At 40.4% G+C, this 26796-nt stretch overlaps 1 protein-coding gene across 1 annotated transcript; it reads right to left on the bottom strand.

The window, feature by feature from the left end:
* Window positions 1–26796, bottom strand: LRIG3 (leucine rich repeats and immunoglobulin like domains 3). Its single transcript, XM_048501789.1, has 15 exons — window positions 26668–26796; window positions 24576–24719; window positions 22447–22590; window positions 22003–22146; window positions 21484–21627; window positions 17088–17168; window positions 14226–14297; window positions 13886–13957; window positions 11547–11710; window positions 6297–6617; window positions 5543–5824; window positions 4969–5421; window positions 4595–4759; window positions 1377–1652; window positions 1–675 (listed from the first exon to the last, which is right to left on the bottom strand). The coding sequence occupies exons 1-15, from the start codon at window positions 26790–26792 to the stop codon at window positions 434–436; spliced, it is 2829 nt and encodes a 942-aa protein (XP_048357746.1). The 5' UTR covers window positions 26793–26796; the 3' UTR covers window positions 1–433.

The raw sequence follows: 26796 nt of genomic DNA, 5'->3' as shown, positions 1-26796 counted from the left end.
TCCACAAGGCATCTCATTTTATTAAAAATGATGTGCAAATATTACATTATTACCCTAACAGTAAAAAAAGTGAAACACAAAAAAAAAATACATGTTACTAGCACTTTAGAACACTTTAGCACCTATTTCAGTATAACAAATAATGTCTTGACATACTCCTGAATAGTTATTATTAACACCATTAATTTACAGAAACATATCATCTGGTTAAAACAAACCTACAAAATAATTAGAAACATATATTCTATAAAGACTATATATTCTCTATGAAACTGTACAACACTTTGGCAATAAAACTGTATCTTTATACAAAAATTTAAGAAATCATAGCTCCATTTTAAAAAAATTACAAGTGTTTTTGTTTATTTTCTTTTAAATAATATCCACTTTGAGGTAGTAAACTTTGTTCATAAACCAGTTTGGAAGACTCTGGCTATGTATCCCACTCAGAGAACTGAAAAGCAGGAGTCCTCAAGTTTTGAGCAGCCTGTCTGTAAATACAACTGTCCCCATCAGCAAATGTCCAGCCCATTCTGTTATTATCCTCAGACTCAGAATCAAAGTCCAGGGATTTGTGAGGATGATTATGGGAGGCTTTTGGTTGCCAGACTGATGGCTTCCTGCAGCTTGGGACGGAATCAAGCTGATGTCTCCATATCGGTTTTCCAAATGTTCCTGAAAAAATAAGAGAAAAAAAATACACAACCGTGTATTTCCCTACATATTAAAGATGAACAAAAATCCCACAAAAAAAAACATTTTGAATTTGAACAAAGTTTGGCCTTTGTGTTATCACTTCATGATATAAGTAACAATGAATTATGATAGGTGCTAAAGTTTCTTTTATAAAGAAACTTTCCTGGTCCACACATCAGGCTTCCTGATGCATATGTTTAAATCAACAGGGAATTTCATATGCATTTGGGTGCCTTAGACATGGCTCCTCAGCCTGGTCAAACACCTTCTTTGTGGATCTCTGGAGACTCATGTTTGAATCCCTGCTCTGTCATGGAGGCTTGCTGGATCAATTGCTTTCTTTCTGCCTAAACACTGAACTGAGAGGAAACTTCTTCAGTGATGGAACAACTCATTTTTCTTTTTTATGTTCCCTGTCGCTCAACAACTCAGGAAGAAAATGAGCTACCTTGTATCATGACATAGAACAACCTTTGACAGATGAGATCAGAATTTTTAGTATCAGGTGAGTGTATGTTATTTCTTTCCGATGAAGGATTAAGAGGAAATTATGTGATCACCAAATTATATTACTTCCAATGTTTTGGTAGAACCCAAACAATTGTATATCAGTTTCCTGCTCACAAAGGTTATTGCAGCATTGCAACAATAGTTTTTAAAACAATAGTTTTAAAACATACCCAGAAAACTGCTACTTGTAGCAACAGAAGGCAGCTCCTGATTTCTGTTGAAGTCACAAGTATCCACACTCAGATGTGAGTTTTTTATTCCACTTTCTTCATTTGAAGTGTAAACAGAAGCAAGCAATTTACCACTTGGAGTGTGCATTCCAGAAATGCTGATATACTGGTCAAAAAGATCTTCGGGTGGGTCTGCATATAGGTCACATTCCTTTTTCTTTAAGCAGCTGAGATCGTAAAGGTCTGCACACATGCTTTTTTGCTCTGGGATATATCCTTAAACAAATACATAACATTTGGATTAGCTTTGCAGATCAGAAAATGTCATAAAGCATAAGTAAAATAAAGCAATTTAAATTCAGACAGAACATAGCTTACTTGTATGGTATACTTCGAACATATCTGGCCCACATATATTCCCTTTCAAATATCCATTTCCAGAAGTTCCCAGATAATGGCATAAAAATGGATCAGTTACAGCTTCCAGGTCATTTTCACTGCAATTATCTATATGACAAATTCCTTGAGAACAGAGAATGGTACATATCAGTGGTTTTTTTAAATTCTAATTTTCTTCTTTATAGATGATTTCTTTTTAAAAAATGTTTACAGATAGACCTTTAATTGCATTTACAATGCCTATTTAGATGTAATACCAGACATCCAACAACCTGTTTAGAGAAGGCCTGGTGTTTCAAGTCTTGTAGGTCTCACCTTTTAAAACTGTGGTTGCAAGGATCACTGGACCTCTGTTTAATTTTGCTGCAACAGACTAACATAGCCATCCCTCTGGATTTCTTAAGAGCTTGTAGAACAGGATATTCATTGGGACTTCTAAAGTCCTTGTCAAATCCTTCCAAACTTCCAAAAGCAGCTTGTTAATTCCACGCACAGACTTCTGATATGCAAAAATAATTTTACACTCTACTCTCTAAATTGGGCTTTCCATCTAGCCCTCTATAGTTTACATTTCAGTATATGGCTGGATCTAGTTACTTGTTCTTGGTCTGTAGGTGTATGTTGATTTCATAAGTGCAAGGGTCTCCCTCTGTATTGATTCTGAGCATGGGTATACTAAAAGCAAGATAGCCAATCCAGGAGCAGCAATCCAAGGAAGGCAATAGATGGCACACCAGTGGATATGTATCAGTAACTATACGTAACTTTGGCTTAAGAGCAAAGATTCGCTACACTGCTGTCAACATTTTATTCAGTGGCCACTGAATAAAATGTTGACAGCAGTGTAGAAGCTGCCTTTAGAAGCAAGTTACGGGGCAGCTACTGTACATTCCACTGGTGTGCCATCTATTGCCTTCCTTGGATTGCTGCTCCTGGATTGGCTATCTTGCTTTTAATATACCCATAATTATGCACAGAAGAAACAGACAGATACCCATTATTCTTGGAAAGGCTAGTTTATCACAGCTGGTCTCCAAGCAGATGGCCTCAAGGAAGCTTAAGAGGGGCCAGTGATTATATGTTGAGGTGGGGCAGGAAGAAGAACCAGAACTTTAGCATTCATTTACTTTTTACAGACTGGGCCTATCTGTAAGCCTGAAAGTATGGCTTGGACCCAGGTCTTAACATTTCTCCATCATCTTAACATGATGCTGTCTGTGAGTTAAGGATGATGTTTTTCCTTGATTGCTAGGTTGACAATTTGAGAGTTGGTATGTATTGGGTTTTACTGATGTGTCCTGTTTTTTCTTATATATATATATGAGATAATATATATTATTATGACCAGGGAAAATAGATTCCATGTTTGTTTATGAGGGCACTGGGGTTAGAACTGGTCACCAAGCAACGATTTTCAAGGAAGTATCTTTCAAGGAAGATACAGAGAAAGTTTTTATTATGACCTAAGAGGTATTTACAGTGCAATCCAAGGGGGTGGGGGGCAGGGCTAAAACTAATGTTGATGATGCATGTTCCCCCGCCAATGTGGGTGCCCCTTACATCAGTGCAAAGGGCAAATATGCTGGTGGTTGGAGGGGTCATTTGTGTTGGTGGCAGGGTGCTGTGCAGCACCTGAATGCAAAAGTTATCCCTGTCCTGTGCTCCTCTGCAGCAGGTGTTCACAGGGCAGTCTGGGGGTGTTCACAGAGTGGAGCCAACTCTAATTGGCTTCCACAAAACCTATGGCCCGGGAATGCCCTCTATGCCTCTTGGTGACTTATACCACATTTTAATGTGGGGTTTTCAGGTCAGCTGGGGAGTATTTTAGTTTTCTATGCTCCCTGTGCTGCCTGAAACCCCTTAGGAGGTGGGACAGCTGTGCCACAACAGTGTTATTCCTGGCTGCCATGGAACTACCTCCCCACCCCTGGGAACTGAACTGTTACATGCCTAAATGGGATACAATGAACATAGTAAACACCAATGAAGAGGCCTTTAATATGTTTTTCTATTTCATCTGCCAAGCAACAGTCTCTTACTACTTGTGCAAAGGAATATGCTTTTCACAGTCCCAATTTACTGAGGATACTGAGGATACACTTCACTATTTGGACAGTGAAATTTAGAAGACTTCTGTCTGTTGACAAAGGGGTAAAGAAAGAGATTCTGCATCAACAAGAAGCAAACACCTTAGTTAGCTATCCTGCAGAAGATATTTGGCAACCAACCTTTACTATCACTGACTGGAGGCTAAAAATCCAGTTGTAAGTGGGAGAAAAAAATAATAAAATTGAGGATAGCAAGGATTTTTAAGCCATTACATGGAAATATCCCTAACATGCATATGATGATTGTTTATAGAATTGGCCAAATGGTGTTCCAATAGTTTTTTGAGACAATACTCCTTGGTTGACAAATATCTCATCCATGTAACCTTTTTTGAAAAAAAAATCAAAGAGTTGATTCTCTCATTTACCAAGACCAAAGGTCAGTAGAACAAATCCAGGAATGAAATGTATTTTTGTTAGCTCCATTGTGAGTTTGGGACAAGTGAAGAAAAATGACAGTGGACAAATCTTTTTGATCAGGAGATGTGGCTGGAATTCCAGCCTAAGCTTTTAAAGACCAATACTGACCACCACTATTACCCTTTGGACAGTGTTAGAGAACCCCATACTGCAAACATGAGCATTACAATGAAAGTGCAGTGCTGCTGCACACCTAATCCATTAACTCTTCCATCTCACCTGTATTAAGTTTTATTAATTCAGTTGAATCCCAGTATTTAGTGCAATACATTTAGATAATTTGACACATACCACTGCTATCCCTTTGATGTAAGAAATATCCTCTGACAGATGAGGATGATGGAACAAAGTGATGTTGGCTTCCATTCTCTGATGACCCATACCCATCTTGTCTTTCAGCTAAAGTTCCTTGTGATGACAGATAGCTTGGAATGTCAGCAGGCAGGTTTGTCTCATCTGTGAGTAAGTGAATATACACACAAAGTTATCAATGTGTTTCAAGAGTCATGGCGCTATTTTAAGATAATGAGCTACATCGAGTTAATTATGAAAAACGATTCAGAATTTCAGTCAAGAGACACAAATATTTTTGGAAAAAAAAATTCTCGAGGGTAATCACACATATTTGAATGTGCTCTTCCAGTGCCAAGTTTCAGTTTACACACCTGTGTTTGTGATGCTGCAATCTTCATTTCTTCTCCTTGTGTGGTAGATAATGACCACCCACACAAGGGAAGTGCCCACCACGCAGCAGACAACAGCTATGATCACAACACCCACTGTGGCCCATCCATCATCATCCAATGAAGGAGCAGTGTTCTGAGGAGAATCACAGGTAGGAGTGGGAATGACATTAAGGCGAATGTTGCCTCTCTCTGTCCCGAGTGTGTTAGACATTTCACATGTGTACTTCCCAGCATCTTCAAAGTCTGTGTCTACAATGATAAGTAACTGATTTCCTGCAGCAAAGAAATGCTTTTCAGTCACTACTAAAGTATTGTCATCCTTCGTCCAGTTCAGTCGAGGTGGAGGGCTGCCACCAGCAATACACTGCAAAACTGCAGTTTCACCTTTTGTCACAGTTCGATCCACCAAAGGCCGTAAAAATGAAGGTGTTTCTGAAAAGAAAGCAAAATTATTATTAACAGTGACTTATTTAGTGACTCAGATGATGCCAGTAAGACTTTAACTAGCTATATCAGCTAGCAGTGGTCACTGTCAAATCTTATTTTATCTTACCTAATACAATCAGAGTTGCATTAGCTGAAATACTCCCAGCAGTATTTTGAGCTGTGCAGCTATAAACACCGGTATCCTCAATTTTGACATTCACAATAAAGAACACATCATCCTCGGGCATCACATGCATGCGTCTCTTGCGTGCTGCAGGAAAGTCTATGCCACCATCTTTCTGCCAAGCAATCTGGGGCACTGGGTGACCTACTGCAGCACATTCCAGTCGTGCCATTGCTCCTGCCCGAATTGTAATATCTGTGGGCATCTTAGTAAATGAAGGAAGCACTACAGAAAAATATCAGAAATGCAACAGATTGCACAATATATTCATTTTTTCTTAATGAAATATTTCACCTTCAGTAATGTGAACAATCATTTTTATGTCAAGCTCTAGTTTTCCATATTTTCAGTTTTTAAGGACAGTCAATAAAAAGTGCATTAAAGCTGCAACTTTAGGGTGAATATTGTGTGCATATTAATCTAATTTTTGTACCTTCTGGGGATGTGAAATTACTTGTATTCTCCATTTGTCCATCCAAAACAAAATTAGGTAAAAGCACCTAAGCACTGGTTATCAAAATATTATTTGCTAAAATCTTTGGCATGCTATATAATGTAATTTGGACATCAATTAGTTAAATTTCTTCTTCTTTATCTGCAAAAAACTATAGAAGTTATTTCCTTTTGACAAATTTAAAAAATTCAATAATTACAAACGCAATATGACAAAAAGGTTGTGTTAGCTCAAGATGCTTACTGTTCACTGTAAGTTTAGCTTTGATGGAGTAGGATGAACCAAAGTGATTTGAAATAACGCATTGGTATTTTCCTTCATTGCTGAAATCAATGTTTCGTAGCCTCAGAATGGTGGTGTATTCCATCACTTCACCGCCCTGTGACCTGAGATGTGCGTAATTTTCCATTTCGGCATCATTCAGCAATTCACCATCCTTTTTCCATGCAAAAGTCATTGGAGAATCACTGCTGCTCGCAGCTGAACATATAAAACTTAAATTGGAACCTTTGATTGCTGATTGAGTTTCAGGCTGGACAGTTATCTGTGGCTTTGGAAAATCATCTGCAAATATGAAAAGGGCACAACATGGAATGCAAGGAAAAAGATATCACTTTTTTTTCTCCCCAAACAGAAAAGAGGAGAAGGTAAAAGACCAGATGGGTAAGCTATTCATTGTGTCTGAATGAGTAAGACGTATCTGGAAACAACAAATGCTATCTGGGAGTAACATAATGCAAGCCTTTTCAGGCAAACAGTTCAGGTGGCAACATTATTGACGGACGATGGCAGACCAAGTTCTGTTCAGATAACAAGTGCTAAGAGTGTATGACTGAATTTTCCCCTATGAAATATTCCTTTATCGTAGAAAATAAAGGGAGAAGGCTAGGCTAAAAACTTTGGCTACAATTTCAGGGAAGGGTATGCTCTTGAAAGCAAATATAGTATAATGGTTAGACTGAATTTGGGAAAAGACAGGTTCAAAGCTCTACTCAATTATAAATCTTATTGAGTGATTTTAGGCCAGAATTCCTTAGCCTAACTTCCATTATAGGACCACTGTTCATGCATACATCCTGCATGTACAAGTGCACATCTGTTTGTGAAAGAGCCAACATGCATTCACTTAGCTACAGTTTTAATGGTATAATCAAGGAGCTGTTTTACTAACGATTCATTGTTTTGCCTTGATTTGTATTTAGATACCCTTTATAAAACTCAGATGAAGACATTCTTCCCAATGAGGGCTGCTTCATTTCTGTGTGCCCATCTCTACACAGTGCATTTCTAGTAAGCTGAACAGAACAGATGGAGGTATTGGAAGGATGCATGGACCTTTCATTTCTGTAAGGACTGGATGTGCTGCTTTTGCATGAGCTGAGGAACAGGGAGAGGGAGAAGAAACAGGGCTTTATTGATTCCAATAAGGGGAGTCTGTTCATACATGTAAGTTCTACCTTCTGTAGGAAGGGCTATGCCATATGCCCACTGATTAATAAAAAATACTATTGTAATGTGCTCAATTAAATATCTGTAGTATAAATGGATTAAGACTATCACCATAGTTATGCTTACAACAAAACTAAACCTAACAACAAAACTAAATCTAGCTTGCACATCTTCAAAATGGCCCCAGTGACATAATCAATGATATTTCCATATCTATTTTTATTCTTGTGTTTTCACATGTCTGCCTGTACGATGACAATTTTGGTCCAGGAGGTATCAGTTGTTGATATCTATGGCCCTTTCCCCACTCACCTTTGCCCGAGGGTTGCTGCGGGCAATTCCCGGCGCGCGCAATTCCTGGCGCGCACCCTGGCTTCCCCACGACCCCGCACTCTGCACGGGGTCGTCAAAAGGCGGCATTTCAAAAGGCGCCAGGAATTCCGCGCGTCGAGGGGGCGGGAGAGAGGCAGCGTCGGGGCGGCTGCGTTCTCACCGCCCCTGAAGTGGGGAAGGCAGCTGGACCCCACGCTACTTGAGGAGAGTAGCGCGGGGCTTAAGGAAAGTGGGGAAAGGGCCAATATCTCATGTGATGATTGTATGCATGAAGTACTCACAGACTGCTCTGACCTGGATGGCTCAGGATAGCTTGATGTCATCTAATTTCAGAAGCTAAGCAGGGTCTGCACTGATTAGTACTTGAATGGGAGACCATCAAAGAAGTCCAGATTGATTATGCAGAGATAGCCTATGGCAGTGGTGGCAAACCTTTTCGAGACCAAGTGCCCAAACTGCCACCCAAAACCCACTTATTTATTTCAAAGTGCCAATATGGCTATTTAACAGCACTTAACAGGGTTCCTACACTTCTTCCCCAAAATTAGGTCTTAGGTTTAATGCTAATAATCGAGCCCAGTGGCCCAGGCCAGCCTAGATGTGTGTGTGGAGGGTGGGGGGTGACTTTGTGCGTGCCCACAGAGAGGGCTCTGAGTGCCACCTCTGGCACCTGTGCCATAGGTTTGCCACCACTGGTCTATGGCAAACTACTTCTGTTTGTCACTTGCCTTGAAAACTCTATGAGGAGCACCTGAGTTGGCTGTTTCAGCACTTTCCACCACCACCACTCAACAGATCAGTGAAATTATTATTCTATATTTAGAGAGTGTAGAATGTTTAAACACTCATTTCCAGCTTATTCTGAGAAAGTACCTTGCTTCCTGAAATTTATCATCTTTGATAGCTAGGAGCAGTGCAAATTGCATCCGTTTAAACTTATAAAGGCAAGAAAACTTATAAGCACACACTTTTATCTTTATTAATATACTTTTTGGGGACGTTTCTCAGCTTTTTCTTCCCTGATCTCTACATGCTGAATTAGCTTCTAAAACCAAACATACACAACAAGTTGCTTTCATTAAGTTTAGAAAGGCATTGCGGTATTTTTCGCCTGCTGTGCAATCATTATAATGAATGCAAGGATGGGTATTTGAATTAGGATCATTCAGATGTAAGATCTGAGAATTAAGTAGCACACTATTTCTAGACTGCAAATATATCTTTAAGCGACACTTCCCATTGAGATGTTAAAATAACTGAAATACAAAGATCAAAAAATGTTTACTCAATTCAGTAAATTTGCTTAGCTCACTAAAGAAAACTGAATTTTGTCCTATTTCTTGTAGCTGCTGTGCAATAAGATTAATTCAAATAAGAAGTCTCTCAATTAGACACTGGGGATTTATTTTTTAAACTACCAAGATAGTGGATATAACATTATGGTAGCTGTGATATACTGCATTTTTGATGCTCAGCAGCTAAATATCTTAACAGAAAATATGGTCCTCTTTTCTCAAAGAGATTTTTACAATTCAGACCTAAACTCATGGGACACCTGTTTCTTTGTGAGGCTAAAAGCAACAACAGAGGACTCAGTCCAGACAAATCTCTATCCTGTTCCCAACATGAAGCTGCCATTGGCTCTCTGGGGTAAAGCATAAAAATAACTGTTGTTCCAAACCAGGGGATAAATAGTAACTTTCAAAAAGGGAGTCAAATTGTATCTGCAATTATGTTACTCCAGTATTTTCTTTAATTATTTTTGTGGGATAATATGACCCCCTTTTCCCTCCTAGGAAGGAAGTTCATGTCTATATCTCAGCAAACATAAAAATATCAGATTGTAACTCGGCAGAACATAAAGAAGTTTCTTATCAACATTTATCTGTGTAGCCGTACATAACAGGTCTTCTGCCTACCTGGCTATCCCAGGGAATATTACAGAGCTGTCAGAGACAAACTTTTCCTCCTGTTCCCTTTCCTCAAGAGAATTCTTCTAGCTATCTGTTCACAACTGTGTGTGTGTGTGGGGGGGGGGGATGCCTTCATAGTTGCAGAAGACAGCTATGCATGCACCCTAAGGTACAAGTAAGAATGTTAATGGATTTTGTAATAAATCTGGTTTGATTTGAAAGTTAAAGTTCATTTTATGATTTTCCACACTCAGGACAAAACAAACCCCCTAGCATATTAACAAAATTTGATAGAAATATTATTTTGTGGAAGCAGGGCAAGAAAGATGCAGCCCAGGACTCACCAGGTCCGCTGTTGTAGCCTGAGAGTGGGGAAGGATGAGGGACGTTCCCTACACCGGCCATGTACTGCTGGGCAAGGCAGTTAGAGGCCTGAACAGCATGGATTAAAGTGGAGGGGGGCGGGCAGAGTAGGCAGAGTCAGAGCTACTCACGCCTTTTTAAAGCTGCATGAGGCAGGCCACGGCCTTTTTGGCTCTAGTTTTCCTTGGCTTTTCCCTCTTCTCTTGCATGTTTTTGAAGTTTGATTGTTATGGGTGCCCTATTCTATATGGTTATATGTCATGGCTTGGCAGGTTGGGCATCACAACTGATCCATTGTGGGGAGGAGGCACCTGAGGGCTGGCCCTCCCTGTTATTGGTGGCCCACATAAGGGGCCTCAATGCTGCATGCATTGACAACTAGCTGGCTCGCACCTTCAGATAATTCAGAGGCCAGAACCCAAATGTCTGCCACGGTCTTGCTGCTCCTAGTTTCCCCCAGCACTTGGCCCTGAGGGAAGGGTGTCACTGGGGGTAGAAAGAGAGCTGCACAGTGTCTGGATCCATCCCCTATGTTCCACCTTTGCATCCTCATCCAGCAAATCAATAATTAAGCTGTGGCCAGTAGCTTTTTTCACTCTACAAAACTGTTGTCCTGTGTATCTTTGTGGGCCCTTGATCTTTCTCTCCCTTCCTCAAGTAGCAATGCAAATTCCCTGCTCAAAAGTTGAAAATGTTCCCAATAGGTTAAGCAAGGTTCCATGGAGACCATAAAGAAGAAATACTGTTTTATAGATCAACAATTCCTCAACAATTTCTTGACTTTCATGGCTGGAATCAATGGGTTGTTGTGGGTTTTCCAGGATGTGTGGCTGTGGTTTGGTAGTTCTTGCTCCTAATGTTTCACCCGCTGGAATCATCAGAGGCATGTCATGGTGGGATATGCCATGGAGAGAAATATATCTCAAAGTGAAATGCTCTGAAGATGCCAGCCATAGATGCAGGTGAAAAGTTAGGAGTAAAAACTATCAGACCATGGCCACACAGCCTGGAAAATCCACGACAGCCAATTTCTTGACTTTTTCTCAGTTTACAAATTTATATATTAAAGAAGATTGATATTTTTGCATTAAAATATAAAATATCTACCAGTCTAAACATATCAGACTATGTTAATGTATTTAGAACAGAGCTTACCATATTTCAAATCTAACTGCATATACATATGCCACCACAAACCACTGATCTTTCCATTGTACACACTGCATAAGAAATTGTTGGTAAAATGTCATTCCCCTTCTCAAAGGAAACCACAAAGTCTAAATATCTGCAGCCAGAGCTCAAATGCAGTGAGAAGAAAGAGTATTTTAACATAAATATTCAGGTAGAAGACACATAGCTTGTTAAAAGCTTTCCTACAACAATCTTCTACTGAAATATTCTGAATTGAATTTAAAAACGGGATGTTTTAACTCACCACACACAAAGTCATCAAGGCTGACAGCAAAAATATTTCTTCCTTTCAGTATCTGAGGGTGGGCACAACTGGCATTTACAAAACTCTGGAAGTTATTATCTACCAGCCATTCTGGCAGCCATTTCAACTGGCAATCACACAAAAGGCTTGATGTGTTTAGATACCTAGGACAAAAAAGAGAAGAACATCCAGTTCATAGGAAACAGACCTTCTTGACTTCAGGGAAGTCAACTTTAACACATTAAAACTGACACAGTGAAATATGAAGGGGCATGAGTCATTTCTTTATTTTCTTCTTTGTAACACAGGGAGTTGGGAATGGAGCTTCCAGTGATACTTCCTTTAAATATCACTCGTGTGCTAGAGGGACAATTCTTACCACAGTGTAAGAGGAGGAGGAGGGGGGGGGGTAAGCCTCCTCCTCTCAGTTTTCAGATCTGAAAAAACCTTGGAGTGAAGGATAGCACTTATTCCCAGAAACCAATACCAATAAATTACTTTTGAGGCTAAAAATGTAACATACTTAAGACTGAGATGCACACCTACTTATAGGATAGACCATGGATATGTTACATTTTTGGAATGTTATGTACCTTCTGAGAGTCCATACAGGGATTTCTCCTTATTCTATATTGATTTTATTGCTAGGAGTGACTTCAGTGAGTGGAAATCAGCAAGTGGACAGTTCTCAGTGTAGAACTGTCTTGCAGTGTAAAAAAAAAGCTTAATCTGTTGAGCCAGTTATGCTGCCATTTTATAATCAAAGATGGCAGACAGATGAAAGTCATTATAAAAATATACTGAGAAAAGACTGTAGGAGATATAACATTATATGTGCCCCCAAATAGCCATTTTTCATTGCCGGCACCCCTAGTAACATTCCTATTTTTATTAACTGTTTATTAACTGTATTGTCGAAGGCTTTCACAGCCGGAATCACTGGGGTGCTGTGTGGTTTCCGGGCTGTATGGCCATGTTCTAGAAGCATTCTCTCCTGACGTTTCACCTGCATCTGTGGCTGGCATCTTCAGATCCTCGGCAGCATGATGCCAGCCACAGATGCAGGCGAAACATCAGGAGAGAATGCTGCTAGAACACTGCCATACAGCCCGGAAACCACACAGAACCCCAGTGTTTATTAACTGTTAAAAATATCTATATATCTAATTTCCACCAGTGCCCCCCCTTAAATCCATATGCCTCTTATAATCTGCAATAAGTAGGGAGCACACTTCAACTCCTGGCCAGATGCTTCTTCAAGCTTGCATGAAAATCTGAAATCAGAAAGCTCAACCCTCCCCAAATGTAAAGTCAGGGATTTTGTAAATTCTTTACTCTAAGCAGTAGGGATCCATGCCAGGCCCAGAACAACTTCAGGCAAGCTGGGGTGGGGGGGAGGAGCTCTTTACAGTCCCAATTCTGCTCCTCCCATCCAGCGAACTCTGTGTAGGCAAGTGAAGCCTCGCCACGCCTAACTTTCCAACTGGCCTTAGGCTGCTCTAGGCAAATGGTTGAGGCTTCCCTCCCACAAAGGCCCACTCTTTTTTTTTGAAATGGTGGTGAATGCTACTCCTGCAGAGCCAGGTCAAACTGAGAAGGCAGCAGATCCTGGGAGATAAACTGAGTCTGGGATGGCGGTAGCCATTACCCAGGGCTTCGTGCACCTTCTTGGTGGAAAGTATTTTGGGAATTCCTTTGAGGCCAATTCTTTGGGCTCTAAGATAAGGGACTGGAAGGGAATGGGATTCCCTCTGTTAGTTTCATGAGCCCTCCCTTGTTTCCAGCTAATGCAAAAAGCAGCTTGCATTTTATGACACTACCTAAGTGCACAGGTAACTCATATTACATAACTCTATTCTGTGCTTCGGCAGCGGTGCAAGGGATCACCTGCATAATGGAATCCAAGTGGTAATGTACGTTAGCTGTCAGACTTTTATGCCTGGACGAAAGTATATAAGCATATACTAATTTGATCATCCTGGTCTGAGTGCAAAATAGGTGAACCAACAATGTCGGTGGGTAATTCCTAGATACCTTATTTCGAATTAAGAAAACTGAAAATTCAGTTTTACTCTTTGCTGATGAAGGTATAACACATCAGCTATTCAGCATATGCCTTTATAGCCATCACTGGCTTTGATTATAGCCATTCCTATCCATATGTCATTTTTAATAGTCTACTCCTTTTATTACATGTCCCTGTGACATAGAGAACACAGCAGAAGATAGTTTCCTAAGTAAATTATAATTCTGCTAAATAAAATGTAGAGATATTTTCATAGCTCGGTTATTAAGGTTCTGCCATCTAGAGACTACATAGAGAGAGCAGCATCTTTGGCAGTCTTTTAAGTTTCTTCATTTGTGAAAACGTGTTCCCTTGTACTGACATGATTGCATTGTTACTTAGATCTCTAAAAAAATAAAATACACATATATAAGCCTTGTTAGTTGAAATTCTCAAAGTTGGTTTTCCAAAAGGCAAAAAATAAGGCGGTAGCATTAAACAAATCACTACCATGTTGACTTTCCTTGAAATGCAGCACTTTCTGCATATAAGCTAAATAGAAAGTATCAGTTAGGGGGCAGCTGTTTACAGATTAAGGGATACCTCCCTACAGTCACTTACTGCAATTGTTTGTTTTAGTCATTTTTAGTTAAATATGATGTGCAACTACTTACAGGTGTTCAAGTGCATCCAGACCGGAAAATGCTTTTTTAGTAACTGATCTAATTCTGTTTCCTTGGAGTAGCCTGGAAATATAAATGCATAATATGTGACAAATGCGGAGCAAGCGGTGTAGCATTTTTGGACCCTGTCAAAAAAGTTTCTTACAAATACTTTTTAGGCACCATCGCATGTCATTTCACTACCAAAACACATACACTTTTCCTGTTTTAATAACTAGACAGATGAAGGCATGCCAAAATATAATTAATATGTATAATTTGGCAAAATAATTAATTTGAGAACAGTTGCATATTTACCTAGGGGACATGGGGTACCCTTTGCCCCTGGGCGCCCCCCAGTGGAGGGTGCAAAAATTTCAGATTCGTTTGTGTGTGTTTTTGTATTTTTAGTGTATTTTTCAGTTTTCGGCCTGCAGGAGGCGCAGTTTTTAGGCTAGCAGCACCAAAATTTTGATTTGATCTTCTAGGAGACTCCTCCTGATGATACCTTCCAGGGCCTGGTCTAGGGGGGTCTTTCATGGACTCCCAAAAGGAGAGTCCCAGCCTTCTGTTCTTAATGGGAGCTATTGTTTCCAATGGGAGCTAATAGGAGATGGGGGCTACACCTCTGAGGATCCATAACTTTGGACCCCCTGAAACTAAACATCACTCAAAAATTATGGTATCATCAGGAGAATTTTAGCTTTAGTAATCTGCACCCCTAGTTACAGCAGGTAGTCTCCCTAACTTCCCTAGATTCCTCCTTTTAGAATCCACCCCCTGCACATGGACTTTTAGGAGGAACGTGAGGTCCCCAGTTTAAACATTGAAAGTGATGCTGCTTCAGGGTGGGGAAGAATTCATCTTAAAACAGCATCACTTTCTAATGTTGTTTTAACTGGGGACCCTAGATTCTCCCTTTTAAGGTGGATTTAAAAGAATCTGGGTTCCCTAGCTCTGGGGTAAGCAATTCTACTGAAAGTGATGCTGTTTGGGGATGGATTCCACTGGAGGTGTTTTGTGAGAGATGATGCTGATATTTGTTTGGTAAATGTTTCGCTGGGGGTGATTTGTAAAAGATTTACATGCTTAATACAATTGCACTTGCACAGTATTTTTGAGTTAAAGTGATGGATAAAAAATTAGGAAAGAGACTTGCAGGAGGAGATTTCATGTATGTTCTATTAAAGGGAGCAGTTTCAGTGAGCTGGTGCAAAAATCATTGTCTTGTCAAAGTGGTGGAAGAGGCTCTGTGTGTTTGGCTCCATTAAAGTAAACCTAGGCTTTGGTCCTCGGCCCATAGCTCTGCCTACCTAGATAATAATTCCTCTGTTTGGGAATGAGTATGTGAAACCATAACTGTAAAATTCCTTTTGGGAGGGAAATTTTTTTGCATTCTACCTGAGTCAACCAATGGATGCTGGGTTAGCTCATCAAATACAGCACTTGGACATTAGTTTTTAATAACACAATTCCATTCATTTTCTATTATGAAGTATCTTGGGGTCTATGAAAAGTTTCTTAAGGCTGATTATATGAAACTCTGTGTAGTTCAGAAAGATTCATCCACTAGACTTCCTTGAAGAAAAGGGACATTCATTGAAAATGAATCTTATCAAAGATCCAGTTGTAAAATTAAGGTGAGTCATAATACCCATCTTTAAACCATCCTAGGATCCCTAAACTCTCTCTCCAGGATTTAATAGTGTGCAGTGATTTTGATTCTTTTTTTACTTCTATCTTGGCAATATTCAGACCCTGCTCATTCTTTCTAGCCACCATCAGTTAAATAAAGTAGATAGGTGTGATTACTGAGTTTTAATACTGCTGAGTCAGGCAGTGACAATGGTCTTAAAGAAATAGACTTCGTAAGCATGTTGTGGTCTATGGCCAATTCCAACTTATAGGTGGCTAGCCACTGTCACCATCAGTTCCATATCCTGCCTGCTCTGGCTTTTCATTTCCTTTATCTCTTAATTGCCTAATCTGCAAACCTTTGAAGTCTTGACTTGCTTATAGTGCCATGGAGAGAAACACATCATAATGTGACATGCCTCTGATGATGCCAGCCATAGATGCAGGTGAAACATGAGGAGTAATGTCAAGTGCATGATGCAGCTATGATGTGGCTGGCCTCCACCTGGGCCAGGGCCTTCAGTGCCTTGGCCCCAGCCTGGTGGAACACTCTTCCTCCATCTATCTGGGCCCTGCAGGACCTTGAGCAGTTCCACAGAGCCTGTAAAACAGAGTTGTTCCACCAGGTCTTTGGGGGAGACAGCTGCTGATGGGTGCCATCCCCTACTTCTATATATGATCTTAAGTGCATTTTATCATTTTGTGGATTAATAGAGCTTGGTCTACACCTGGATGTGCTGGTTAGATTTCATGTGGTGGATTGGCTCTTTTATCGCTTCTATAATTGCTCTTATGATATTTTCAAGTAGAATGTTGACATTGCATAATTAATCTAGAGCCCTTCTCAGATGGGGTGGTTTAGCAAATCCAAATTATAAATAAATAAAATAAATAAAAACTACCAGACCCCAACCACACAGACTGGAAAACCTACAACAGGCAGTTGATTCTGGCATCTTAAAGTTTCTTTGATAATTCATATACTGTTTACTGTTGGCTTCTTTGGCTTTAACCTCCTAGCTGGGTAGAACTTCTAGCCTAGGTTAGCCAAGAAAGAAGCTACTGTTTTCTCAATTCCTCCTGTACGTAGGAGAGCTCCCAATGGCACCTGGTGGGCCACTGCGAGTAGCAGAGAGCTGGACTAGATGGACTCTGGTCTGATCCAGCTGGCTTGTTCTCATGTTAACAGATAATATTCTAAACTTTATAATTGAAGATACAAGGGAAAGTTGTACTCACAACCACCTAAGTTTGTCAAGTCCAGAGAAAGCACCATTCATATCTTCAATTGTCCATGAGATTTCATTATTTTTAAGATCTCTAATTAGAAAGAACAAAAAAACCCCAATAAGATCCACTACTAAAAACTGACCAAAAAGTACAATTCTAAGTCACAAATAATTTATTTCTTAGAAAGAATCCCATTATGAAAGCAGAAGAAATCTAATCTAAACATTTCTCAATTGAAAAAAACTGGTAGGCAGGTGACAGAGTCATCCTAAGCACAGTTATACCCTTCTAAGCCTGTTGACTCCAGTAGACTTAGAAATGTTGAATTCTGTGTGACTGCATGGTCAATAACAATCTCTGCTAAACAGTGCTCAAAAGCAAAGTATCAGTTTTTTTTCAATTAAGAAAAAAACAGAAAACTATAACTATAGTGTAATAATATTGTCAATGCATATCATTGGCAGAAAAGGCAAAACATTTCATAAACTCCAGAAAAACAGCTGTTTTGTGCTGGGAGAGGCAGCTACAATGTTAGAAAGGTTCCAAATACTGGACAGAATTGGGGGTTTTCCCCCCCAAGCAATTTATTTATTAATTTTTATTTTATTCCCATTGAGACTTAAGTCTCACTAATGCAGAGTGAGTTGATACAATCAACAGGATAGGTCACTGAATAACAAAATAGGATTTGGACTGTAGAACCAATCAGAAATTTAAAAAAGAATTAAAGCAAAGCATAACAGTTAACATGACACATTAAATGAAGCAAGATTACACGTGAGGATCCAATTTACAGCAAATTATACAGAGTAGTATACACCTCTAACTCTACTAATCTATTCTAGCACTGGCTACGAATCATTCTATTCAATGCCGTCCCACGTAGTCTCTATAGAAAGCAACCCTTCTGAATAATCTAGGCTTCCATAGGCTTGCAGAAAGCCAGGAGAGTGGGAGCATTCCTGATCTCCTCAGGCAGACCATTCCACAAGATGTGGGTCACACTAGAGAATGGGTATGTATAAGTAGTTGCTGATTTTTCCAATTTGCAGATTTGTACCTGCAGAAGGCCCTGTTCAGATCAGTGAAGCTGTCATAGTGGAGCATAGGGGAGAGACGATCTTGTAGATATGAGTGTCCAAGGTCTTGAAGAGTGATCTATGTGATAGTCAATACCTTAAACTGAGCCTGGTAACTGATGTGCAACAGGTGGAGTGATTACAGAGTGAGAGGAATGTGCATGCTCTATCTAGCTTTTGATAATAGTGGAAATGTAGCATTCTGCATCAGCTGAAGTTTCCAAATTTGTTTTGAGAGGGGATCAAAGTACAGTGCAGTACAGTAGTCTAGTCTTGATATCACCATGGCATGGAACTAAGAGACTAGATCAGCCTAATCAAGGTAAAGGTCCATTTTTTGAGCTAGGCTCAGTTGGAAAAACACCTTTTTTTGCAACTGCTTTTCTAGCAATAATGCTGAGTCTGGTATAACCTTGAGGCTCCTAACTGAATCTGAGGCCCTTTCCGCACAGCTGATAGGGCGCCTCTCCACCGGCAGAAATTATGCCGGTGGAGGGGAGGGGGCCATTCGCACGGAAAGGCAAGAGATGGGTCTCTCAGAGAGGCTAGCATAGAAGAGGAGGGTCTGAGCATAGCCACTCCTTCTGCACTCCCCACCCTTCTGTTTACCCCTCCAGGGGTCAGAGAGGGCAGTGTAAGAGAAACTTACAGCAGCCCCCCAGACCTAATGCCGGAGGACAAGGTGAGTGGGGGGGATGGGAAGGCAGCGCTTTCCAAAAACCTCCCTCGGGAAGGGAGGTGGAAAGCTGCGCCTTCACGCCGCTCTGGGCCACACACTTTGCGAACAGCTCCCCAGGGACTGGTGTTTTTCCATCCCTGGGCTGCTGTTTTTGGCCCCGTGTGGAAAGGGCCTGAATCACCATGTGCTAGTTGAACCCTACCATAAGTGAGGAGCATAATGTCTTTCAAGATCTTTGCCTTTTCAACCAACATTACTTCTGCTTTTCCAGGATTTAGTTTCAATTTGTTCAATGCTAACCATTTAACCACAGCAGCTAGACAGCATTTAGGACTCTACCACATCACTAGGAGAGTTGGATGACGATATGTATAGCTGTGTACCATCTGAATATTGATGACAGCTGTGACAAATTCCACTTAGTCATATTTACTGTGGATGCAATGCAGCACACAAGGATTACTGCTTGTGATTGGCTGGCTGCTAGAAGCATAGTTCTTTAGTCAGTGTGAAGAGATTTTGAGAGGAGTTCTGTTCAGAGTGTGCTAAGTGAATGGATGTGTGGAATTAGTGCAATGCAATGTGGTTTTAAACCAAATGTCATCGAGGGACTGGAGAGTCAGATTAAAAAGGAATCTGTCCCTGGTATAGCAAAACACTCACACTAATGAAACACATGGGTTGCTATTTCGATTTTTCTGAAGCAGTGAAATTTCTAAGCAGTGAAATTTATAAGAGTTGTGGGGTTCTAATAGAGGAAAAAGCGGAAGTTGACTTTCTGAGAGATAGAAGTAATACCCGCTATGGAAAGCAATGTGTGGGCAAGACGTATCTAGTGAAGGGATTGTCTTTAAAGTCTGTGTGAGAAATGTTTTGAAATACTTACCTGAGGGTAGTCTGAAGGACTTTCTAACTAAGTCAGATTCTGCATGGGCCAAAAACAGCGGTGTGAAAACGGTGTAAACCATTTTACTTGGTGTAAACCATTTTACACAGTTTTCACACCACTGTTTTGGGCCCATGTGGAATCCACCTAAGAGAAAGGAAAACTGAAAACTGAATATTATTTCATCAATACTTAACTTTAAATATCTGTATATATCAGCCTGAATGTAACAACTTAAAGAAACTAAGGTGGATTCCACATGGGCCAAAAACAGCAGTGTAAAAACGGTGTAAAAGGTTGTAAAAGGGTAAACACCATTTTCATACCATTTTCACACCGCTTTTTTTGGCCCATGTGGAATCCGCCTAAGCCAGACACCTGAATTATATTGTAACCAAATAGAAAGTTACAGCAACAACGTATATATAATAACATCTCAACTTACCTGATTCATATTTCTTGTTATTTAGTATTTTGATAAAATTACTTCTGTTCCTGTAAATAAAAACTTCAGTTTTCTTCCTTTTAAAGTTATACAGCCCATGGTGCCTAAGTTTATATTTCTGACAGAAAGGAAAGGGTTTATTTTGTGTTTCTTCAGAGCAGACTTTTGCCTGGCTGAGAGGTGCCCACACTGGCTGAACATTTTTAATTGTCACTTAATTCTTATAAAGGTGGAAAAGTGCAAAGTTAAAAATAAACTAGAATCATCACATTCATGCCACTGCTTTATTTCAATATAGAACAAAGGGGCTGCTCAATAACAGCCTAAATTGACAGGTGGAATTTTGGAGGGAAAATCTCCTCATGGCACTTGTTTGCCGAAAGAACGTTCCATAATAGGTACAACAGCAAACCCCAAAACTATTAATGATTGCGGGTGTGGGGTTTACATAAAGATTGAAGAATATGGGGATAGAATTGAATCCTGTGAGAACCTTAAGGATAGGCCCCACACTAATAATTGGAAACCAGTTCTAGTTGCCATTCTTTGGACCCAGTCTATGAAGAATGATTTGAACCAGTTGAATGGACAATCCTTGATGCCTACTTATGCCTCTAGACACCTCAACAGGATGACATAGCTCACTGTGTCAAAGGCAAATTTTAAATGAACAGGAGCAACAGGAGAACTAACTGCATTTAGAAGGAGCTCATCAACTAAACCAGCAGAGCTGTCTCTATCCCATAGCCCAGTCTGAAAAGGGACTGAAAAGGTCCCAAGTTAACTTATTAGTTTATTTTGAGATTCATATACCACCTTTCTCTTCAATTACCATCTAACCTGACAACTATTTGTAAAAAACTGGAAGCCAATGAAAAAAATTGAGATGGTCAGTAATGGCCAAGGTGCCATGTAAATGCTGAAACCTTTTATAAGATCTACAGCTGTGCCAGCCTCACCATCTAGAAGAATGCTTGCTGAAGATCATTTATCATCCACTTCCTTTTCATATTCCTAAATAATCTTGGTCAATCACACAAATTGATTAAGTATCAGAGCAATTTATTTAGGAACAAACACAGATAGGTAGAGTGTGCTAACTACATGACATGTGGGAAGGACAGAGAGTTCTCTTTTGCGGGGAGACAAACAGGAAAATTACATTTACTGAAGAAGATATAGATAGGTCCCATGCCCCTGTCTAGATTTCCTTATAATATCTCTAGGGAGATCTTCTTCTCTTCATGTACATCAGGCATTACATATTCCAACAAATAATAAGCATTTTGTCCTTTAGAAGGTACTGTGAAACTTACAATATTTGTAAACTGGATAGTCCCCTGAAGGCACAGTCAGCAATGTAGCTCACTTTGTTGTTCCCAATGTTCAGTCTCACTAGTAGGCTTAAACCAACGAAGCTTGAATCCTCTAATCTTGCTAAATGATTATAATTTAAGTCTCTGCAAATTTGAGAGCAGGAAAAAATTAGTGTGACTGACATTTAAATACAAATTCAACCCTTGAATATTTTCAGTATAATTATTTTAATATAGCCCTGTATATATTATGACCCATTATTTGTAATATTATTGCTGAATGACATTTCTATCAATTTAAAAAATCACCACAGTCAAACTAAGCAAGATGACCACAAAGAAAGGAAGTAAACCCAGTATGCTCCAGCATCTTCCAACAAAAATTCTGTTGCATGGAACATGTTGTCACCTTGGAAACTTTGCTATGAAAAATTACATATTGAAAGTAAGAGGTTCATGCTTTAGCTGGGATCCTGCTCATCACAACAACAACAACAACAACAACAACAATCTCCTTACAGCTCACTGAGTTTCTGGCAGAACTCCCAGGCATCAGGGCTGATCCTACTGATAGCATTTTGGCTAAGATGAAGCTGCTGCAACATCCGCAGGCCATAAAGCCAGCCCTTGGTGATCTCAGTTAGGTTGTTATGGTCCAACTGCCTAGATGCATACACACACAAACACATATACACATACAAAATAATGATTAAAAAGGCTTCATATTCAAGCTTTAGCTACTTAAAAAAAAGGTCTGAGATTTTTCACCTTTGACAAGACAGGGGCTCCTTTTTTTAAAACAGAAGCCAACTGGGGGTTTGGGTTTTTTTTTCTTTTCACTTTAATTTACCACCCTGGGTGTTGAAATATTTGTAAATGGTTAACATAATTTTTTTTCATATATATTTAAATTGATGTTGAATTTTAAAATTCTCTAAAGAATATGGAGAAGCAGATACTTACAGAATTTCCATGTTGCTTAATCCCCAGAAAGCTCCATCCATGAGTCTAACTAGCCCGTTTCTCTGTATTCGTAAAGATTTCAAAGCAGAAAGGCCTTGGAAAGTAAGACCATCTATCATTTTAATTTTGTTGCGGTTCATCTCTCTGGAAAATAACAACAACAACATATGTCAGATTCAAAAGGTAGCCCTGCTGGGAACTGGACAAACACTACACCAATAGATTACAACATCGTAGGCCACTGGCTGGGGCTCAAATTGTAGTGAAAGACCAATAACTACTTTAATAATAATAAGTCGGAAAATTTTGAAATCTAAATTAAACGGCAGGAATACCATCAAGGCCATCAACACTTGTCCCATACCCATCATCAGGTACACTGCGGGAATCGTCAACTGGACACAGGCTGAGTTGGATGCATTGAATAGAAAAACTCGGAAGCTTATGACAATGCACCATGTCTTGCACCCACACAGTGATACTGACACATCATATCTTCCCCAGAGATATGGCAGAGGCTTACTGGAAGTACAGCAAACAGTGGAAGAGGAGAAGCATACACTGGCCAATTGTGTGAAGGAAAGTCAAGAACAGGCATTGATTGAAGTGAAGAACAGACATTTGCTGAAGGCCCAGAAAACCAAACAAGAATACAGAAAAAATGTGATTAAAATGAGGACTGAAAGCTGGCTCAAAAAAACATTGCACGGCCAATTTCTGGAGAAGATCAAGGACAAGGTGGACAATGAAAATACCTGGCTGTGGTTAACACCTGGAAGTCTGAAAAAGGAAACTGAATCCCTGATTTTAGCTGCTCAAGAGCATGCCATTAGAACAAATTCGATCAAGGCCAGAATAGAAAAATCCTCGGATGATGCAAAGTGCAGATTGTGTAAAAAAGCTGATGAAACTGTAGATCATGTCCTCAGCTGTTGCAAAAAGATTGCCTAGACTGAATACAAACAGGAACACAACTCAGTGGCCAAGATGATGCACTGGAATTTATACAAGAATTACAACATAAGAACAGCTAAGAACTGGTGGGAACATTGTCCAGAGAAAGTAATGGAAAATGAGAAGGTCAAGATCCTGTGGGACTTTTGAATCCAAACGAACAAAGTGTTGAAACACAATACACCAGACATCACCGTGATCGAGGACAAGAAAGTGACCATCATCGACATAGCAGTTCCCGGTGACAGCAGGGTCACTGAAAAAGCTTGAGAAGGTCACTAGATACAAGCAAGCAAACCTTTATTGGCATAGACAACAGTACAACAATAGTAAAAAAACTGATTAAAAAAATATACAGTACAGGAAATAAATGTTAAGTGGAGGGAAATCTACTGGCATTTAGTAATTTCCAGGAGAAAGTCTGCCACTATCATACAGAGAGAAGGATCAGGATTGTCCAGCAAGTAGTGTAATCTAAATAAATCGGGGAGATCGGGTAAATGTAAAGGAGTAAGCTTCACATACTTGGATCTGATTTCCTCGAATCTGAAATAGTGTAATAATTGGTGGGCCAGAGATTCAACTGAGCCATCAGGTCACTAGATACCATGATTTGAAAATCGAGCTTCAGCGTCTATGGCACAAACCAGTGGAGGTTGTCCCTGTGGTAATCAGCATGCTGGGCGCCATTCCGAAAACACCAGGGCAGCACCTGTCCTCCATTTTACTTTTGCCAAACTCTGTGAGACAGGCTAAGCTGAGAAAGAATGGCTTGCCCAAGGTTGCTAATGACAGGTGGGGATACGGACCCCGATTTTCCTTGATCTGAAATTATACCACACTGGCTTCTTCTCTCATTTCGACCAGGTTTTTCTAACATGGTCTGTCAAACTGTTGGGCACTTAGTCATGAAAAGAAAGCCAAAAGAGAATGATATATCTTTTTAATAGATCATGAAAACACTATGAGCCATGAGAGTATATTGGTACTGCATTCAGCAAGATACTATCAACACAAAAATTCAGAACAAGCATGCAGTCCAAGGATTGGGTCTCTTTTCTTTCTACAGGCAGAAAGCTTCATGTAGTTACTATGGAAAATGTCTAATGTTCCAGCACTGCCAAAGATCTTCAAGATTAATCTAAAACAATTCAGTGACTGAAAGGTGCACTCACAGATGTTGTAAATGGGAAAGTTTAAACATCTTCTGTGGGATGAATGCAATTCGGTTCTTATTCAGCTTCAGTACTTGCAGTGTGTTGGATAAGTTGTCAAAAGTGCCTGGTTCTAGGGAAACAATTCTATTATTGTTGATGTGCCTGTGCAAAACAATGACATAATGTTAAGATGTTTGGAAAATTAACACAGTAAGTTTCAAGCCCTCATTACCTGTTGGCTGCTTCGCACAACTTAACAACTAAATCACTGCTGTAACAACCTCCAATCAGTGTCTCAGTGGCAAACAGTTCAGTTCCATTCTGTCAACTAGTATGGTTCTCAGAAGATAGGAATCAACAGTGTTGACCAACAAATTTAGCTCAAATGGATTATCAAAGATTGAAAGATGTTCTTACAAATTAAGCGTAACTTCAGACCAACCAACATTTATTATTTTACAGTTTTGACTATGTAAGCAGTCAGGCAACTCAATCCAGATCGCCAGGTGGCTGGGGACTGTGCTGCTGCAGTGCTACACCACTGCCTCCAAAGAGCTTTCCAGCAGTGCAGGGAGGCAGCAAAAACCAAACTCCCATCCCACCTCTGGGAAACCTTCCATAGAACTTAATAGACTTATGCCACCCAAAAGCTGGAGGACTCAGGCCACAGCACAACTAGCCACAAACCCAAGGTAAAGGTCGATTAACACTGGCTCCTCCCCGGGAATGCCCCAGTCCACCTCCCACCCCAGCGTCTGATTTGGTGCCTTTGCCCCCCCCCACTGGTGCAAATGACTCTTGGGTCTGTGGAGGGGGCAGACATTTCAGCAAATCCCTTTGCCTGTCACTAGGGACATTCAGGTTCCCCTCAACAGGATTGGGCTCTAAAACAGGATTCTGTGTGCCTTATAGGATCACATGAAATGCTCAACTGGAAAAATTATAAAAGAATGTCAGGAACAGGTTCATCATTTGCAAGTCAGCAGATAACACTAAGTATTAGAACTGAAAACATTAATCAATCAATTGGTACAATAAATAGAGAATATAATGGCAGTGGATTTTCAGTCAATGATCTACAGTTGACAGAGTCACCCAATAATGCAATAGAACCTGCAGATATTTCTCAGTTCATTTAATACATGTATTGCTCCATGCAGATGTTTGTTTCTCAGTAAGTGCTGGTTCTGCCCTGATCTCCCACTGATCTGATATCCATTAAATGCTATATTTGCATAATGCCAGAGGTGGGATTCAGCGGGTTCGCACCGGTTAGGCAGAAACAGGAGCTAAGGTTTGGCTGAGTTCGCTGAACTGGCTGAATCCCACCACCCAGGAAAGGGGGAGCAATGCCCCCCGCGGTGTCCACTCCCCTGCCGTGCTTCCAGCTACTCCCACCCCCGCTGCCCACTTACCTGGTTGCTGTGGAAGAATGTGGTTGGCCCAACTGGGGCCTTTTCCTCCACCTCGAGCCCAGCTGCATGGCTGGGACCAAGGATGGGAGCACAGCCGGGAAGGCCCCTCCCCTGCTGGGGATCTTGCTAGCGCAATCCCCAGCGGGTGAGAGGTCTCCCAGCTGTGTGGCTGGGCCTGAGGCAGAGGTGTGGTTCCGTGACACACTAATGGAACTCCGAGTGACATAGAGCAGCAACGGAAAAATCCCTCACTGTCACCAGAAAAACTCTGTTGAAAAAAATTACTTAAGCCATGTGTTTTCATGGCATAAGTTACAGGTCTGCACTAGGGGCATTCCTGGGCCAAAAGCCCAGCGGGACCCAACACCCCCAGGACCACTAGCCCACCCCCATCCTTCTTTATGCTGACACAGCTCTGGAGGCAGAATCCTCTTCTGAACTGGGCGCTGGGGCATCTGCTGCACCTGCCAGCCACCCATTTTGCCCTTTCCACTGGCACAAGTGCCACTTATACTGGTGGGGTAGACAAATGTGTTGGCACAGGCCTGAACCACTCCCACAGTCCATTCTGCCTCCCTCCCCCCAATCTGGACTAGATTGTTAGTTGAGTAAATAAACTTTTTAAAAACTATAGAAAAGTCTTAACATTTTCTGGATAACTGTAAAAACATTATATTAAGTAAAATATAACTTACAGGTACTTGAGTGGCAGAGGAGGAAATGATGCCATTCTAAGCGCAGAAATATGGTTGTCGCTCAAATCTAAAGTTTCTAAAGCTTGAAATGGTCTCAGGTGTTCAGGTAAGATGTCAGAAATCATGTTG

The sequence above is a fragment of the Sphaerodactylus townsendi genome, linkage group LG06 (assembly GCF_021028975.2).
Source record: "Sphaerodactylus townsendi isolate TG3544 linkage group LG06, MPM_Stown_v2.3, whole genome shotgun sequence".
Taxonomy (NCBI): Eukaryota; Metazoa; Chordata; class Lepidosauria; order Squamata; family Sphaerodactylidae; genus Sphaerodactylus; species Sphaerodactylus townsendi.
Note: the sequence above shows the minus strand (reverse complement) of the source record. Positions and strands in the feature narration are given on the sequence as shown.